This window comes from Cyanistes caeruleus, chromosome 2 (assembly GCF_971803275.1).
Source record: "Cyanistes caeruleus chromosome 2, bCyaCae1.hap1.1, whole genome shotgun sequence".
Taxonomy (NCBI): Eukaryota; Metazoa; Chordata; class Aves; order Passeriformes; family Paridae; genus Cyanistes; species Cyanistes caeruleus.
The window spans coordinates 103,100,192-103,113,318 of record NC_141702.1 but is presented as its reverse complement, the minus strand read 5'-3'; the positions used below and the strand labels follow the sequence as shown (position 1 = coordinate 103,113,318).

Below are 13,127 nucleotides of genomic sequence, written 5' to 3'. Positions count from 1 at the left end.
AGATTTAATTGAGGACTCAATTCTTTTAATTGTTGAGGTCTTCAGCAAAAGGATCACAGGATCTCACAGTCATTCACCTTCAGGAGCAGAAGTTAAAACCCCACCTGTTCCCTTTCCCCTCCCCAATACAGATCAAAAAATAATGGATAGTATTAATTTGAGATAGCTTCCTAGTTACTCATCTTACACACTGGGTTTTGAATGAAGTAGTGTTACTTGCTAAATGGAAAGTGATCTCCATGTGCATGTGGTGTTGGCTCATTTCATATAATAACAGGAGCTGAGACAGCAGGACTTCTTAATTGTTATTCCTTTTATGATCAAGAGCAAGCCAGGAAGGCTTTGTGTGTACCTGAGTAAGTAAATTAACTGCAATTTTGTTTTGCAGTTGTCGTGTAGGAGATATTCTAAACACTTTCACCATCACAGAATGTGGGGGGATTTTTTTCAGCAGGGATGCAACAGTGTGTGCTTAATTCTGCTCATTGCATTTTTTTTTTTCTCCATGTGTTATTTCAAGAATGTAGTCATGCTCCTGCTGCTTGGCTGCCCAAAGAACTGCAGGATTAATGCTCATATTAAGTCACAAGTTAGTATTGTAAATATGATTCTTTCTTTATCCTCAGACAGCATCTCCCAGTACCTCCTTAACTGGACAGAAGTATAAGGGCAAGAGGGGAAATAATTTTAAAAGCTGATGCAGTATTAAAGTAAGCTAATTTAAAAACAGCACCACAAAAAAATAACAAAACCAAGAGCCTCCCCCAAAACACCCCAAAGTGAAGTTTCCCAAAACGTTTTTGACATGAAGCTAATTGAAATCCACAAAGAAAATGTCATGAGCAGTCCCTGTGATAAAGCTGGCAGCTATTCTGAGATTCTGGAATTGACTCTGAATCTAAATATGAGTAACAGTACCTGGTGTGTGACTGACGTGCAGTTTTACAGCAGGCTCAACTATTTCATGTAATTAGCTCTTCAATTTAATAAGTCACACTTCTAAAATAGTTAGAATGATCACATTGTCTAATATAATGAGTATTTCTCTACAAGACAGCTTTCTGGGGCATTTTGAGTACCTCTTTAGCTTTTTCAGAAGTTGTCCTGGTGGCCAGATGTGCTTTCTAAGACTGAAGGATTTTCAGGTATTGCTTTCACTGGGTTCTTGAACTACCAGTCTTGACATTCAGATGTACTTTAATTGATGTGTGATGACTCTCCTTAATCTACTGATGCTTTTGTCTAATATAATTTTGATCTCTGACAAAATTTTAAAATAAAATTATGCTATCTAATGCCAGCTAAACAAAACCAGAGGGATTTGATGCAAATTTTTTTAATAATCAAATGTGGTTTTAATCTTTTTTAGCTACAATTGTAACACTTGCTGAGATCTAGTGTCTTAAAGCAGCTTAATTGCATTACTGGCTTACTGATCTTCTGACCTGTGCACCTTTTGGTTTGCTATTCAAAAGGTTAATTAAAATTTTTAAAATGACAGTAGAAATGTAGTGAGTTGTGAGGGTTTTTTGGTGGGTTTTTTGGCTGGGTTTTTTTTTTTTTGCTTGTTGTTTCGGCTTCCTTTTTTTCTTTGTTGACAAAGGGATACTTCAGTGACATATAATGAGAAATTATTCTCAACAATGGAGTATTTAATCTCATATATATGAGATATGCTTGCAAGGTATTTTGCTGCCCTCTCTTGGTAGAGCATTTGTATTGTAAGTAAAGTGCTTTACTTTGTTTTAGCAAAATATTCTGGGTTTATTCCTTTTATTTCCTGAAGAAATGGAAAATGGGGATTCTTTTACAAAAAAAAAAAAAAAAAGATTTAATACTGTGTCACTCAATATTTACTAAATAATGAGTACTTTGTTATTCAGGTCCTGTGTGGATAAAAATGGGTATCTCAACTGTTTCTCATCTAGATCTTACTTAACCAATATAATTTGATAGTGTTCATTGCCAGTTGAAATAATTTTTGCTTCAATTTAAACACTTAGATGCATTTTGTTACGACACAAATCCTTCTGGGCCAGGCTGAACACATGGAATACTTCCCTCTGCTGCTCTCCCATCCTCTGGGCATCCCTTGGTTCAACAGCTTCTGCATGATGCAATTTCTGTCTTCTAAAGGATTTCCCATGGTTGCTGGATTGTTTTGGGTTTTTTTTTTTCCTGTGGGCTTTTTCCTCCTCTTTCTTTGAACCACTCTGGCAAGGAGTTCCATAGCTCATCTGCCTGATGTGCAGAGCTGCTCTTCTCCTCTGAGCTTTGCTCTCATTATTTGCATCGAATCTTTCCTCCCAGCTGTTGTGAAGGAGTGTCCTCATCACTCAGGATTTCATACAGCTCCAGTTGTCTTTCCCAGAATGCAGAGTTCCAGCTTTCTGGACTGTTTTTAAATGGAAGGTGTTGGCTACATTTGAACTACCTTTGAAGGGTTGCTCCTCTTTGAATCTTTTCAGTTCTGCTGTTCTCTCTGTTTTGACCTGGGAGCAGGGATGCAGGGATTGTGAGACAAGATGGTGCCATTTCTGAACTGCTCTGTGATCCTTTCTTGATGTATAGCATCTGGTTGAGGTTTTTGAACAGGACACATCAATGAATGGATGTTGTTGTAGAACTGCCTGTTCTAACCCTAGTATCTTATTCCTGAGTCCATAGACAACTCAAAGTCCAGCCCTTTGGAAACTAATTTAGCAGGTATTTCCCTCTCTCTGCCCTGCTTCACTTGAGTGGAGTTTTACTTGCCATTTTTATTCGCAGCTTAGTTGGAATTAGAAGATCTATCAGTAATTCTTCATAATCAGCCATCATCCTTGCTACCCTAAATAACTAAATATTATTGAGGAGCTTTATGATGAGCATCTCGTTGTTTCTTTTCCAGTTTGCTTATGGAAATATGAAATGGGAGAGCTCTTGGTTTGGCTTATTGCAAAACAGCCTTGGCAGTGCTGCCCTTGTGTGAGGAGTGACCTATATTGAGCTTCTATTGCTGTGAAGAAATGAAGAACTTAAGCAGAAGAAATTTTCTGGCAATTGCTTGATGTGCTGTTAAACCCAGTGAATTGATACCTTCCAGTATTATAAACTAAATATAACATGAAATGTTTATGATTCCAAATGCCATATCTACTTTTTAGGTTTAGTATGAACAGAGTGTACATTTCTAGGTAGAATATGCTCATTTCTGGCAAATGAAAGCAAAAGAATGACAAAAATAAACAAAGCTGCTTTGGAGTCTGTCAGTGTTGTCTTCTGCTCTCAATAGCCTTTTAGATACATGTGCATCCACCTCTCCTTTACAAAAAAAACATTAAAAAAAAAATTTTTAGCATGGCCAAGCTGAAGTAAGCCTTGATGAAAACCCTGTTTCCCTCTAATAATAGGTTTTATATGGGGGGGAAAAAAGAGCACATAGTCAAATCAGTTTTGTACAGAACAAGCAAAAATATGTCAAAAATATTTTTAATACCTTTTGGAGCTTAAATTTATGTGGTTTATATTATATTCTCTTAACGTTTATAGAAATCTTCCATTGCTTCCAAATGTGTATTGGTCAATCACCAGACTTTTTAGTGGGCTTCAGAGGCTAAAAAATCAGTCATTGACTCATGCTGAGTTGCAGCTCTGATTTCATAGTGACTGCTCTTACAGCTTTGCTATATGGCTGAGAGAAGAAACTATAAAGGAGCAGAACTGGTTTTGTGCTTTTGATGGGTAATGAGCTAAGTAGTGAAAAAAGTCCTTTTGTTGTGCATAACTGGAACTTATTTCGTTAAAGAAATTATGAAATTTCAATTTTTTGTTTGTTTGTAAAGGAAAAACATCAGCTGGAATTCAATAACAATAGTTCATGGGCTGGGGTTTGCAGTTATGCTCATTATTTTCTGGGCATGAAAAGGAGTGAAACAGCTGAAGTTCCTTTTCAGAATTCAGTCCTTACAACTCTACTTATACAGCAGAGTATTGCCAATGACTGTCCAAATTAAAATTGCCCAGTGGCATAGTATAGAAATCACACATCTGGTAGCTTGAGGTTTCAAAATTCAGGTCTCCTCTCTACTTTATAGTTAAAAGCTGGCTGTGCTTTGTGTTTGTTGAGAAGCTGTCATCAGTTTGCATCTGAAACATGGCAGAAGAAATGGCTCTGTGCTTTATAGACAAGATTTTCTTTCCAACTGTTATGATTTTATATTTTTTTTTGGAAACAAGAATTCAAATAGAGAGCAACAACTACCAACATTTTCAGTATTATGTACTGACAGGAACATACTGGCCACAGCTGGGAGGAAGATCTGCCTAATTTTTGTTTCAGCAGCGAGGTATCCCAAAGAGAGGAAAAAGCTTTGAAAATCAAAAAACTGTATTTTAACCAACTAGAAAGGTACAGCTTTTTAAAAGCCCTAAACAACCCTAAAGAAAAGGTAAAACAAGGTGAGAAGAGAGGATCAAAAAGGTGGTATATAGCTTTTCCCACTGTATTTTTTTTTTTTTTTTCCAGGAAAGTCCTTTCAGCCAAGCCAGTGGCTTTGGCAGAGAATTTTGGAAGGTTTTCTCTTACCCTTAGGATATTTCCACAGCCTGGCTTATACTTGTTTTCCTCCTCTTCAGTCTTCCCCCTCTCTGCTTTGCTGTGCAAAGACTCCCATGAGCTGGAAACCCTGCCAGCTCCCTGCAGTGTTTCTTTGGCTGCTGCACCCTGGATTTTTTTGACCATGTCCAGTTTTTCTGTGCCTTCAGGGTGTTCTCATGTTGTTGCCAGTTCAGCTGTGTGTGTTACTATGCAAGTGGGGATGGACATGTGTGCATTTTGATGCTTCTGTAAATTTTGGGTAAATTCTACCTCACTAGTTAGTCCAAAAAACATAATTTATTTGGGGTGTTTTTTTAAATGAGTATTTGTGTTACTGCTATTTCACTGTACTTCTATTCACTGCTTCGAGTATAAAATACCATGCAAAGAACAAATGTAACTCCATATCCCAAACTGGGAAGATTGTATCAGTTAGTAAAAAATTAGCAGCATCAGCTTTCTATTCTTACCTCTTGAAGGCTGTCTCTCAGAATGTTCAATTAGTTAAGAGGAAATCGGATATGTGATTCCTTTTTGCTGTAAACATAATAAAACTATTATCCAGCTCAGAAAAATGGCATGTTAGAATTAAGACTTCCACGTAGGTACAAATGCTGTGCTTTTGTTCTCGCTGCTGCCAAGATTGTTGATTAGTTTATCTCCTTTGTCCTGTAAACAGTTGCTTGATATTTTTGGTTTTCGCTTTGCAGCTTAGTCTCTTTCCTTTTTTCACTGTTGTAGACAGTTGCAAGAGCAACAGAGGCAGAAGGAGCTGGAACGGGAGAGGCTGGATCGTGAACGAATGGAACGGGAGAGGCTGGAGAGAGAGAGGCTAGAAAGGGAAAGACTGGAAAGAGAGCGCCTAGAGCAGGAGCAACTGGAGAGAGAACGGCAAGAAAGGGAACGGCAAGAGCGCCTAGAAAGGGAGAGACAAGAGAAGGAGAGGCAGGACCGGGAGAGACTCGAACGGCTCGAACGGGAGAGGCAAGAAAGAGAACGGCAAGAACAGTTGGAAAGGGAACAGTTGGAATGGGAAAGAGAGAGAAGAATTTCAAATGCTGGTAAGAATTTCAAAACCCGAGCGTATTCTACCATCAGACTGCTCTTTATGTGTTTGGGTGATGGAGTGTGAGAGAACAAACAAATGGCAGTGAGTGTAGCTGTGTAGCAACAGTCACTATTTTAGGCTTCATTTTGCTGGAATTCCTTCCCTTTTTTTTTTATGGCAAGAAGTCCAAGAGCTTTGACTTTCCTGCCATAATTTTCCATTAATTCTGAAATAAATTTTTTTGCACTGTTTGCTCACTCTGTTGCCACACACTCTGATTACGTGGAAGAACTTGAGTCATTTTGGGCACCTCCAGCATTGGTTAAAGTATGATGAGTTAAACTTTCTAAATACCTTATCATTGTTTGCTCTATTCAACAAATGTATTGTCATTACATAAGTTGGAAAAAGACCCCTAAAAGGTATCAGGTTGAGTGTGTTAACATAGAAGGTATGTTCCTTTATGAGGCAAAGTAACAGTGTGAGAAATGCTTTTCAGTCTGAGGTCTTGCTTAATGTATCATTGTAGTAACATTTCAGTGAAACGTGTTGTGTGTATTTGTAGATAAGATAATGCACTGCCTGCGGAAATGTATCCAGTGATAACTGAAAGCTTTCTCATTTTGGTAATATAATGGAATATTAGACAAGTGCTTGGTTGTTCTTCGGTCTCAAACTCAATTTGCATAAGTCAGCTCATGGTGAAAGTCAAGGAATACTGTGTAAGTCATTTTAGAGCAGAGGATTTTATTGGTCGTTTTATTCCCAGTACTTTCAATATTTGCTATGGAGCTTTTTCTGGGGAATAGAGAGATGACACTTGCTGCCTGTGGTAAGAGTTTTATTAGTGGAGTTGAAACAAATGTTAAGATCACTACATTTGCTTGCAGTTTGCAACCAAACAAGAAGATAAAAGCTGGTAAAAGACCAATTGCTCAGCCCTATATCTAATCCATCTCACAGATGGGATTTGAGAAAACTTTCTCTAAAACGTACTTATAAATTCAATTGTTGGCACAAAAAGAGTTGGTAAAATTTAAGAGCAGCTGTTGATAATATGTAAAACTTTCCTAACAGTATTTTCACTTGTGCCTAATCCTCTGGTACTAACTGTAGTCTACATTTTTACATTTTGTTTGAATGCTGGTTTTGTTGCTTCATTAGCTCCCTTTTTCTCTTTCTCCTTTTTTTATCCTGCCTTTGCTGCTGCTTTCCATCTTCTGTCCAGCTCCATCTTTCGACAACTCCCCGTATAGCACTCCACTTCCTGAATACTCCAGTTGCCAGCCTCCTTCAGCACCTCCTCCATCATATGCAAAAGCAGTCTCAGCACCAATGGCAGAGGCCACACCGGAGTACGCTGTAGTGACTTCTGCACCACCGACTTCCACTCCCCCTACACCGCCTCTAAGGCACTCTGCATCACGTTTTGCTACATCCTTAGGCTCAGCTTTCCACCCCGTTCTCCCCCATTACGCTACGGTTCCTCGTCCGCTGAACAAAAGTTCTCGGCCCCCTTCTCCCGTCAGTGCCGCAGCGACTTTGCCTCCCAACACAAAGCCCGCTGCCTGGTCCGCGCCCAGTTTCGCCCCTCTGCCCCCGTCTCCTCCAGTCATGATAAGCAGCCCACCAGGCAAAGCTACTGGCCCGAGACCTGTCCTCCCAGTGTCGGCTTCCAATCCGGTGACCCAAATGTCCACGTCTCCCACGGCTCCTAACGGGCTTCCTGAAAACCTGGCTTATCCGGTTCCTTCACCTTCTACCTCAGGTCCAACGCCGCCTCCGCCACCTCCTCCCCCCCCACTGCCTTCCTTTCCGCCTCTGTCACTCTCTGGACCTCAAGCTTCTCCTTCTCCCAACTCCCCGAATGCCTCGACTCCCTCATCCAAGCCTAGTGTTCTCCCTTCTCCCTCTGCAGCTACCCCTGCCTCTGTTGAGAACTCTCTAAACTCTGTGCTGGGAGACTCCTCTGCTTCTGAGCCAGTCTTGCAGGCAGCCTCTCAGCCGGTTGAACCTCCGAGCCAGCAGGGTAAGGCTTTCTGTTATTGCTACTAATGCGCTAAGCAGGGCGGAGCCCGTGGGTGTCAGAGCCCCTAACTGCCCCCAGGAGTTAACACAGTGCTTCCAAAGCTGCAGCGATCCTAATGCCACAGCCAAACGCCCTTTGGAAAACTGGGGTAAGGGAAATGGAACAGATCTCTGCCTAGGAGCCGATGTTCTGTGGCCTGTCATGAGTAAAATTCTAATTTCTTAAGAATTCACCTGTTGAGAGTGGAGTTTGTCAAATTCTTGCTTGGTAAACCCTGCACTGTTGGTTTATTTGGAAAGTGGTGTTACCAGGCAGGATCGTTAGTTTCCTAATGGCAGCCAACATAGAAGGGCATATGTGTGGCTCTGGACATGTAAATGACCTTCAGTGAGGAATAATTCAAATTTAGAAAGTAGTGTATGACACCTACAGCATTTCTTTCTGGACAGTGATTGTATTTTGATACATGGCTGTGTGCACATACGTACGTATGTGTGTATTTAGATATAGAGAGACAGGTCTTTCTGCAGTATTTTACCAGCATAGCTAAGATGATTTCAGACAAAAAATTTGATTAAGCAGGTGACAGCCTCAGTGAGCACTCCACCAGTATGATAGAAATGAGTTTTACATGGCAATACATGTCTTTGTTGACCTGAATCCTGCTTTTATATTGATTTAACAGATTTAGGTTGCTTTAATAGACGTAGGTCTTTGTACAGAACTCTGCAGTAGCTCTGAAGGTGTGGGCAGAGGGGCTCCTAGGGGGTAAGCAGCCTGGTACAAGCCATGCAGAATGGACCCTGTTTATCTCCTCCTGTCTGAAATGAAGGTCTGAGCTGCTTTGGGATGCAGTGGAAATAGAGTGAATGGCCTCACTTTAGTATGGAATAAAAGTGTGCACTCAGACAGTGAGTGATGCCAAGAGGGTTTAACAGGCTTTTAAATTTCTGCAGTGGTTAGCAGATTAGGAAATCAGGAAGGCTGGTGTGTGAAATTCCTGCCTTCAGAGTTTAAGGTAGTTATGCAGCAATTTCCTGCCTTATGGCAGCTTGGGTGAGACAGAGGTAGAATCTGTGGACGTGTGGAGCTGTTGTCTAAGTCAAAATTTCTTCAACTCTTATAATAATAATAATAATAATAATAATAATACAATGATCATCAGAATATTCTTTTTTCAAAGCACACTTTGGATAACAATGTGAATTTAAAGAAGTAAAAGAATGATAAATAAAAATAGAAGAGCTTCTTCCCATCAGCTTAAAATATGTCAATCTTCTAACTCACTAATTAGTGTTTGTATTAAATTATAAAAGTTGATTGCTGGAATTATTTTAAAGGAAAGATTTGCATACAGCTTAGAAATTAGCATTGGCACTCTAACAGTTCAAGGGTTCAGATATTTGGGTGATGTGTTAGTGCTTTTTTATACAATGAGATACTGTTTAGCACCATGTGAGCACACTCTATTGTTCTCCTGCTACAATGCTCATGCCTGACTTGACTCTGCCTGTTTCCTGGTGTAAGGTTGTTCTTGGTTGCAGCACAGAACCTGACTGGAGGGGTTTCATGTAAATGTCTCTGGAACTGTCTGATCTCTCACAGCATATTGTGTAATATTTTTAGTAGATTGAATAAGAATGCTTCTCTCCTGCTGAAATTCAGTGTTTTCTTGCCCAATATCTTCCCAGTTTTAATGTCTCATACATTGAGCAAAAGAACCACCATTTCAATGGAAGCAAGACCTTTGCTTTCTAAATCCTTAACGTCTTCTGTTTGTTTTCTCTCTGACACTAGGTGTTGTCCAAGGACCACCTGCACCTCCTCCTCCACCTCCCCTGCCCCCTGGCCCAGCTCAGTCTTCAGTAGCAGCCCCACCTCCTCCTGGCCCTCCACCACCTCCTCCACTCCCACCTTCGGGGCCGCCGCCGCCGCCACCGCCGCCTCCTCCACTGCCCAGCCAAGTTCCTCCCGTTCCCCTGCCACCTCCTGCTCCCCCCCTCCCAGCCTCTGGATTTTCAGCGGGATTCGTGTCCGAGGATAATCGCCCTTTAACTGGACTAGCAGCTGCGCTTGCTGGAGCCAAACTTAGGAAAGTTTCACGGGTAAATATAACTCTGGTTTCTTTTTCCAGTTCCTGTCCCTGGTTCTAACCTTTGTTCAAGGTTAATAGCAGTATCAAGACATTTGGGGTAGGCTTAATTCATTAAAAAAAAAGCATTGCAGGATGTGCTGCCAGCCCATCCCATTCTTTATGCAGTTGTGTCTTTCTTGCACGTGGACTTCTCTGGTTTCATGAAGTCAGCTCTCGTTCTGTTGGCACATCTGCTGTTTTTTTGTGCACTCTGAAGGGTGAAGACTCCTCCAGTTCGAGTGGAGGAGCAGGAGGCTCTGCTTCATCCAAAACAGATGGTGGCCGTGGAAATGGACCCCTTCCCTTGGGAGGCAGTGGGTTGATGGAAGAAATGAGTGCCCTGCTGGCCAGGAGGTGAGGAGCTGTTCTTGCTCTGCTCCAGCTGCTTAGTCATCCTTCACACAGGTGGGATTTGGGCTGCCTGCTTGCAGCTGGCTGAGGATCAGATAGACAGCAGCTCGTGGTTGCTTTGGGAAGCTGATGGTGTTTCATGAATAGCCATTTTTATTTGAGTGTAACCCAGTATTTCTGTGTAAGCCTTTGTGCAGCAGTAGGGGAGGGCATACAGACTTCAAATTGCACAGTTGCTTTGGCAGGAGGGCTTTGCCTTTGAAGGTGTTTTGAAAGCACTTCTTAAAACACTAATTTTCATGAGGCTGTATAAGTCTTTAATTGCAGTAAACAACATTCTTCCATCTTAAAGCCATGATGAGCTTGGTAACTTTTGTCTCTGCTTACAGGAGAAGAATTGCTGAAAAGGGATCAACAGAACCTGAGCAGAAAGAAGATAAAACTGTGAGTTGAGAAAATTTACCTAATTCACATTACTCAATACAAGGATTATCAGATAGATTCCGGTGGTGTACAAGAGATTATTTATACTTTACTGTATAAATATACACACATATAACCACTGCTTTGTGAAATGCTTGCTCATTTTCTATATACAGTTGAGCAGAACCATTTTAAATATATATAAAAACTGAAGTATTTTAACAGTTGAGATTGACTCTTGTGAATTGAACAGATTATAAAGATTTTTTTTTCTCCCTTCCTTCTCTCTCCCCATTCCCTCTCTTCTCCCTTTTAACCAGGAAGAATCAGAGTCTTCATCTTCTAAGGTTTCTTCAACAAGCACACCTGGTAAGTAGCTCAGTTTTGCGAACTCTGGTACTCTGTCATGCTAAAATCTAATGACAGATCTCAGTCAACTCTGCTGAATTTTGGAGCCTTCCTCTTCTCCCATGATTACACCCTGGGGTTTTGCTGTAGAATGGGTCCTGGTTCAGAAGATGATGGATAAAAAGAACATAAGTGAATAAAGAATTTAAATGCAGAGTGTTGAAATGCTTTGCCCATGATCCCTCTGCTGAAGAGGCAGTGTTTGGAGCTGCATAGCCAGCACCTCTGCTGCATTCAGTAAGGAGAACTTACTTACACATTCTGCAGCTGGCCAAGAGGTATTGTCAGCAGGCATATGTAGTCATACTGTAAATTGTTGTCTCTCAAGAGATGTTCAAGACTTTCTTTTCCTGCTCTTCAGTAGTACCTTGTTGTACCCTCAGTGGCCCTGGCCACCTCTCAGTACATACCTGCAGAAGAAGGAGGGCTGTGCCATATAACCCTGCAGCTTGTCATCCCAAAAAGCAGTGGAAGCAGAAGGGAAGTAACTGGATAATGAATATACCAGCATTCAGTCTGTTCCAGCTTCCTCTGCTGATTGCTTGCCCATGTGTGCACTTCTCTAGATGATTCATCCACTTGACGATGTGCAGGCTTTATAATATTGAAAACCACTGCTGTAGTAGTGTGAACAAAACCCAGGTGACACCTGGCTGGGGAATAAAAAGGAGTGCTAGGAGTTGTGTGTCCAGATGGAAATAACTGGCAAACTTAGGATTGAGACACAGGCACTCATCTAGAGAAGTCAGACTGCAAGGAAATAAATGACATCACACAAATCAAGTTTTTCACACACACCCCTTTTTTTTCCTCTTCTTTTAAGAGAGTCTGCTTCATTCTGTTAAACACATTCTGTTAAAGAGAAAGGACATTAGCCTTAGGAAAATGACTGCTTTTGGAACACTTCTGATAACACAGGCCCAAAAACAAAGAAATTAAAGCCAGTGGAAGTTGTTCCTTTAATTGGTGATGGTAAGAAGCCTCATCAAACCTGGTAAAAATGTCAAATGCATTAAGAATTTGACCATTCCCTTCCAGTTGAGAATTTTTCTTCCTTCCTTGCTGTGAGATGCTCTGGTAATGCTGAGCCCCATCACTGGAACAGGTCTTTAAAGTGTTTTAAGAGGAACGCTTGGCATCCTTGAGCAAACTGCAACCATAGCAGAAATTTCTCAATTTTGCAGACACAGCTAAAATCCTGCTAAAATAATTCCTATGGCAGGGCAAGTCCTGAAGACTGGTGTATAAAATTAAGTTTAAGGCTTATTACTAGCATAAGTAGCCTGTACTTGGTTGAGTTGCAGACTATGCTGGCAGACTTCTGCAATTTAGATATTCTCAGTATCCTGCTGCATCCCAGGGAATCTTCTGGTCAGTATGAGACTCTGAAAGGGCCTTTCTGCCTCTCTGCTTGCCCAGCTTAGCAGAGCTAAGCAATATGAAATAAAGAGAGCAGACCAAACAAACTCCAAATCTGAAATGAAGACTGATCAGTGGCACACTGAAATCCTGAGTAAGTAATGGTAGCAAGTAATAGCAATCCACACTACAGAAAGGCTGTTTTAATCTGTGCAGATCGTAAGGAATGAACCTTCTTCTTTCTTGTTGCTGAAAGATACTCTAGTTGTGTCAGGTGTCTGCTGGCATGTCACTGAAAATGGCATTTAATTGTATAATGTTTTAGATCATTAACAGTTTAGGAAAACTCCTTTAGCTTAAAAACCTTTTCCTCAAGTATTTGAAGCTGACTGGTTACAGGATTCCATGTTTCATAGCTGAAGCAATCAAATACATAAAGTGTAGGCAGACCTCCCAGCTGGATTAAGAATCAAATGGCATTTACAGTGTCTGGGAGATCAGTGAGACTTTAGGATGCTCTTGTTTGATGCATTCACAGATGAATACAACAGGAGGAAGCTTAATATGAAAGAGCTAAAGCAATGTAGGAAAAAGAGCAAAACACCAAGCAGCTAACTTGAGTTGCCAAGTGCTTGAAGTTTCCTCACATAAATTGCACAGTTATTAGAACAAGTTAAATTTTTATCTTCTCACTCTGTTTTCCAGAACTAACAAGAAAGCCTTGGGAAAGGACAAATACAGTGAATGGAAGCAAGTCACCTGTTATTTCCAGGTACTCCCCTTTTGTACCAGCTGT

The 13,127-nt window shown here is 40.9% G+C and overlaps 1 protein-coding gene across 8 annotated transcripts in view; it reads left to right on the top strand.

The window, feature by feature from the left end:
• The window catches only part of ENAH (ENAH actin regulator), an 89,757-nt gene that overhangs the window by 65,688 nt on the left and 10,942 nt on the right, over nt 1-13,127 (top strand). For 4 of the 8 annotated variants that reach the window (XM_086878872.1, XM_086878871.1, XM_086878873.1 and 1 more), the window contains 7 exons: nt 5,321-5,640; nt 6,856-7,656; nt 9,454-9,761; nt 10,008-10,144; nt 10,531-10,585; nt 10,885-10,933; nt 13,037-13,103. In XM_086878872.1, the coding sequence (XP_086734998.1) occupies nt 5,321-5,640; nt 6,856-7,656; nt 9,454-9,761; nt 10,008-10,144; nt 10,531-10,585; nt 10,885-10,933; nt 13,037-13,103 (1,737 nt within the window). The remainder of the gene's footprint in view (nt 1-5,320; nt 5,641-6,855; nt 7,657-9,453; nt 9,762-10,007; nt 10,145-10,530; nt 10,586-10,884; nt 10,934-13,036; nt 13,104-13,127) is intronic. The other 4 variants (XM_086878875.1, XM_086878874.1, XM_086878877.1 and 1 more) reach the window with 2 other exon arrangements.